Here is a 6,000-nt window from a genome sequence, read left to right on the forward strand (position 1 = left end):
TGCCCCAGAGCCCTTCCGCAGCCTGAGGGCCGGGAGCGCGGAGCCGCCACCCCCAGCGCGGGCCTGCTAAGGGGCACCCGGGACCCCCGCCTGTCACCAGGCCACAGCGACGCAAGCACGAAGCCAGGGCCCCGTAGGGGTGTGTGTGCAACCCCGCTTGCAGGGACCGAGGGCAGCGGCGGGCGGGCGGGGGGCTGCCGCTGCCCACACGGAGCTGTCAGGGCCCGGCCGCCGGCGGGAAGGAGGCGGGGGGGGGAACGCGAGCGGTGTGGCGCGCGCATGCGCACGGCCGCGCACCGGACCCTAACGGCCACCAACCGCCGCGCTCCCCTCAGCGCCGGGCGGGCGGGCGGCCGGCGGGCGGACTCACCGAGGCGCAGGGGCTGGAGGTGGCGCTGGGGGTAGGCGAGCGCTGCACCGTAACCAGAGCCATCGAGGCGCGGCGGGGCCTCCCGTCCGGCCGGCGGGGGCCTTACTCCATGGCGAGTGCCGGCAGCGGGAGGGCGGGGAGGGAGGCGGGGTGGGGGGGGGGGGAAGCGGAGGTGGTGCGGCGCCGGCCGCAGGGGGCAGCAGCTCCACGCGCGCCAACGGCCTCTCGCCGACTGAGGCGCGCTGGGGCTGGGCCGGCCGGGCACAATAAGGCGCGAGGGCGCATGCGCCACCTGTCAGCGCGGCGCCACCCCCGGGCCGCGCCACCGCCTTAACCCCTGCCGCGCCGCCGCCGGGCCAGCCCGTGCCTGCCCCCGCCTGCCCTCTGGGGCCTGCCCTGTGAGGGGATCTGCGGCCACTCAGGACGTGGTTTCCTCGCAGGGAGCTCTAGTATGTATGAATGATGGATTGTTGGAATCCTGTCCTGCTCTAAGGACACGCATGGCATGGAACTCGGTGAAAGTTGGCCTTAACAGTCATATACGGCAGTGTTTCCTTGGGTTAGGGAGCAATAGTAATTCTTTCTGCAATGACACCAGCATAAACACCTGTTTGTACATCAGTTCACAAGCCCAAACACCAAAAAAAAAAACTAGTCTAATAAGTACACATGATGTTTAAGCATTCAAACGTCCCCAGAATGAAACGCTGCTTGCCAGTCTGGGTTTTGAGAGAAAGGGACACATACTATGAAGCTTCATTTGCTTTGCAGTTTCAGCCTGGTTGCTACCAAATTTGTTGCTACCAAATTCGTGCACAATGTTGGGAAGGAGGTAACTGGGATGGAAAAACGTCTTGGCCATCTAAACACTACATAGGATAAACAGAATGCAGTCTCAATATTAAACAGAGCAAACTATTCTTTGTCAAGAATATTAAGCCATGGACTCCTTTTAAGCACACAGTCATTGCTTACATCTGCTCCTCAGACTGACAGGACTATATGGGACTCCTGTAAATTGGAGCACTGCAGAAGCCACATAGCAGCCCTTTAGGTTATTCTCCTGTGCCTTGTAGTCAAAATAATTAGTAGGGTGGCCCTGGTAGCTGGGATTCCCTGCAGTGGAGAAGTCAGGCTCAATAATGAGGCATTTTGCCTCCTGGTGGACATGAGAGGATGACGAACAGACTCCCTAAGGTGGACTAGAGCTGAGTTTACAGAGCACACTGCAGAGTAAGCCAGGATCTTGGACATGAAAGAGTCCAAAAGAGCTTCTCCTAAGATCCAAGCACAGGGGGGAGAGTAAGCAAAACCCATCAGTAAACACAGAGTCACTGTCCTGCCTTTTACAGCCATCATGTTGTTATTTTGAAACACAGTATTTATGAAAAATGTGCTAGCAGCCCACTCTGGTTTATGGCAGAGGTCAAGAAAATGCCTTTCAGACCCCATTTAAATTAATATCCCCAAAGTTCTGAATATTCCACAGCTTCCAATAAAACAATACGTTTTTCTGAGCAGCCTCTTCTCTGCCCCCTCCCTCTCATTTTTTAATTAAATGCCTTATCTTTTCTGCAGGCAAATCTGTCAGACTGATGTGCTTTTGGTGTATGTGTACAGTGGATATAGATTGTCAAAAACTATTCCAAATCCAGACATCCTTTTGCCATTATAGAGAAAGTAAGCTGCAAATCTGGGAAGAAAAAGGGCTGTTTTCTCCTTGCAGGTTGCACATACCAGGCTTTTTCACTCTCTCAAATGACATAGCTAGAGCAGTAAGGCCACTAGTTGTGGCTACCAAAAAAAGCTCTATCTGTAGTTTCAACATAACCTCTTTCCTATAAACATTTGCTGCTTGTTCCAGGTATATAACTATACTGTGTAAAGTATCTTTTACAGACCATATTAGTCACCTTTTAATTTAGTTCATACTCAGTTCTGGAAAGAAAAGCAACACATTAACTGAAACTGACATGTGTCACCAATATAATGGAGCACATGAGGACCTTTTTGTTTCCAAGAATTTGAAAGATTATTGGGGTTTGCTGCTATATTCATTGTAGATGCTGTTTGGGATATTTTACTCAAATGGGATGACTGTGCTCCTAACTACATTTTTTCTGGTTTATTTTCTTTGAAACTGTAATTTTCATCTATCCTGTAGCTCTTCCAGGGATCTGAACAGCAAACACTTTTAAAAAACATTTACCACAAGTAACAAACAGAGTTGCTATCTACAGTTAGCCAAAGAGCCAACATCTCAGTGATAAACACCACCAATCCCAGATTGCAGTGGTTCCCTGAGCCGTTAGAAAGGCATCATTTGTGTATGCAATGGTTTTTAGCAGCAGAATTTAAATGTGGAGGAGGAAGCTATAAGGCAGATGTATTCTGATTGAAAATAGCAATTAGAGGGCAGCCTGTGGTCACAGCTTCATGGTTGGTACAAAAAAGAGACTGGAAGCCTGTGGCCTCCTTTCCTGTGCCGAAAGCACTCTGATCAGCACCTGCAGCTTTAGCCCAGCATGTCGTTGAGAGGATAGGAAGTTAGACATGTGCTGGTTTTGCGTGCATTTCTGAAACTGGCTATTTTCTTTAACACACTGCAAACATTTCTCTGGCTAACACAACTTATTATTTACTCTGTGTCAGGGCTTTTATTGCATAATCTTGGAATCAGCTGCAAAAGGCAAGAGAGCGCTCCCAAAATGTATCTTCTGCAGAAAAACAAACCAAAAAAATGATAGAAGAGGCAATTCCAGCAAAACATCTGTGATGACATATTCAGCCTATTATTTTGTCAACAGTGCAAGTATTTGATGGCATAATAAAAGGATACACTTTGCTTAGCAAAAACATTAAGGGATAACAGCCAAGTTAAATAGGGTGCAATTAAAGGTTTGCTTAACCCATGGGATTCCACTTCCAGAAGAACAAAAATAGAGTCTTTTTGATCCCTCCTTCCAAGTGATATTTCTATGCTCTAGTTTAAAGGGGATAAAAAAATCACTTTAAGAAAGGGGAGAATATTTTTTAAATGTATGTTTTATACTGAAAAATATATACATACATATGCTGTATGTTTACACTGAAAAAAGTCATAATAGCAACAGAACTCTGAACTGCAAAGGGAAGAAGAGATAACAGGAGTTAAACATTGCAACCTGCTTTGAGAAAAAAGTGCACAATCCAGTTTAAAGTCTCATTTTTAAATTATTCCTGTGCACTAATTTTCTACTTCATTTCATTGACATAATTGATGCCATACTTCAACACATCTTGGAAGTAGAGCACAGTGAGCTCCTTCTGATACAGGTGGGTTTTTTCAAATAAATAACAAAGAAAATGTAATTTATTACAGGGGATTTTTCACAGGAAGATTAATTTAATATATTTTGGAGGTCTTTGTACTATGTTTCCTCTTTGCAAGCAGATGCTGAATTCTAAGATCAGATCAGTACTGTAGTGTCTATGGCATGTTACCACCCTGGTGAGCTGGGCCACCCAGTGCCCAGAAGGAATGGTTTTTTTCAGATAGATACTTAACAAGGATGGCCAAAAGCATCTCTAGAAGTTACAACCACACGCATTTCTCTGAAATACACACATGAGTACACAGAGGAAAATTAATGTTGCTGGGTACAAACAGGGAAAAGTCCTACTTTCACAGAATCACAGAATCTTAAGGGTTGGAAGGGACCTTGAAAGATCATCTAGTCCAGCCTGCCCGCCAGAGCAGCACCACCTAGAGTAGGTCACACAGGAACTCGTCCAGGGGGGTTTGGAATGTTTCCACAACCCATCTGGGCAGCCCCTTCCAGTGCTCCCTCACCAGAACAGGGAAGAAATTTTTCCTTATGTTTCTTCAGAACCTCTTCTGTTCCAGCTTGTACCCATTGCCCCTTGTCCTGTCATTGGCCATCACTGGGAACAGCCTGGCTCCATCCTCCTGACTCCTGTCCTTTACGTATTTATAAACATTAATGAGGTCAGTCTTCTCCAAGCTGAAGAGCCCCAGCTCCCTCAGCCTTTCATCAGAAGGGAGATGCTCCACTCCATCATCTTTGTGGCCCTGTGCTGAACTCTCTCCAGCAGCTCCACGTCCTTCTTGAACTGCGGGGCTCAGAACTGGACACCAGATTCCAGATGCGGTCTCACGAGGGCAGAGGAGAGGGGGAAAAAAAAGCCAGTCTAAAAATAAAAAATGGAGGCAGTTGACTGTCCACTGAAGCCCCATGGTTATTGTAATTTCTGAACAAATTTCCTCCTGGTAAAAAGACTGTACAGAGCAGGCACACCAACTTCTATGGCTGGTCTTAGGAACAAAATGAAACCTTTTAAGGGCAGTGTAAATGTTGCCCTGGGTTTATGCTGGGACTCTGTGTCCATGTCACCCAGAGCTATTTCCAATTCCAGAGTTTTACAAATTATTTATTATTTCCCCTGCTGTTGTGGGTGCTGTAATAAATAACAAGTAACTTGATGAAGATGACAGAGAATGACATTTTTGAGGTCGCAATTAAAACTCAAGAGTTCCTAAACTAAAGAACAAATGTGACTCTGACAGCAATTGTATCAGATTTTGGAAAAATCCTGTTATTTATATTAAAGCTTCTCTATTTCAGGTTTTATAACAAGCTCAGCTGTTTTACATCCCCATAAAATGGAGACTAATACTCTGCTAGAGGGCAGGGTACCATGCAGCTGTTCCAATGACAAATAGCATAGAGAGTGTAGTCACAGTTCAGCTTTCCTGCAGGTAGACAATTCAAAGACCATGCCTCTTCCAGTGCAAAATACAGAGATAGAAACAACATTAGATAAGCTTTGTTCCTGGCAGAAATTGCCATAAATTTCTCAGTTGGAAGTCCTGCATAACACCAAGGAAGTCACTGAACAAGTACTTGATTTACATAAGTATAAATGAGTGCAGAATGGCTGTCATAGATGGTTTTGTCTTTTCCCTTCTCCTTTCCCTGTGTTGCATATTATTCTTCCAGAATAGAGGAGAAATTATTAAAGGTGATTCATTACATTCCTTTAGATTCAGGTTTAAAGGCAGTCTAGCAAAATGGCACTATAAACTCCCTCCCTCTGCTGTGCTGTACATGCCTTTCCTGCAAGGCTGCTTCAAAGCCACACAGTTCTTTACAAAAAAGAGCCAGAAAAGGTTTAAAATGAGTTTGTAATGAATTTCTTTTTCACTCTCAGATTCTCATATCTGGCTAATACACTCCTCAGTTCAGCTTGTAATGGACTTGTGACAGTTCTGGACTTTGTGAACCTTGGATCTGAAGGTAAACCTCCTGTCACTGGGCACCTGTGGATTCTCTCTCTGTTTGTGTCCTTAATGCTGCCTGTTGCTATTCATAGTCTTTTTTATTTTATTTTCAGTCATGGGATGCAAAGATCTAAGTTCAGTACTGAAGAGTCTGCTGGGCTGCCAAAGCCAAAAGACAACCTACAGCAATTCTCAGTCACAGAAGACATAGCAACCTTTGGGATTATTGCTTAGCAACTGCAAACACACAGAAGAGTAAAACTCAGCCCAGCTCCACAGCAGGTCTGAGAAATCCCTAATTCACTTTAAGATTTTTAATGGTTGAGAACAGATGGGCATGTATTAAATT

At 45.7% G+C, this 6,000-nt stretch overlaps 1 protein-coding gene across 1 annotated transcript in view; it reads right to left on the minus strand.

The window, feature by feature from the left end:
• Positions 1-493, minus strand: part of SSH2 (slingshot protein phosphatase 2) — a 97,206-nt gene extending 96,713 nt beyond the window's left edge. The window contains exon 1 of the mRNA XM_062012010.1: positions 371-493. Within this exon, the coding sequence (XP_061867994.1) occupies positions 371-433 (63 nt within the window). The 5' untranslated portion in view covers positions 434-493. The remainder of the gene's footprint in view (positions 1-370) is intronic.
• Between the last annotated feature and the right edge of the window lie 5,507 nt (positions 494-6,000).

This window comes from Colius striatus, chromosome 20, assembly GCF_028858725.1.
Source record: "Colius striatus isolate bColStr4 chromosome 20, bColStr4.1.hap1, whole genome shotgun sequence".
NCBI lineage: Eukaryota > Metazoa > Chordata > Aves > Coliiformes > Coliidae > Colius > Colius striatus.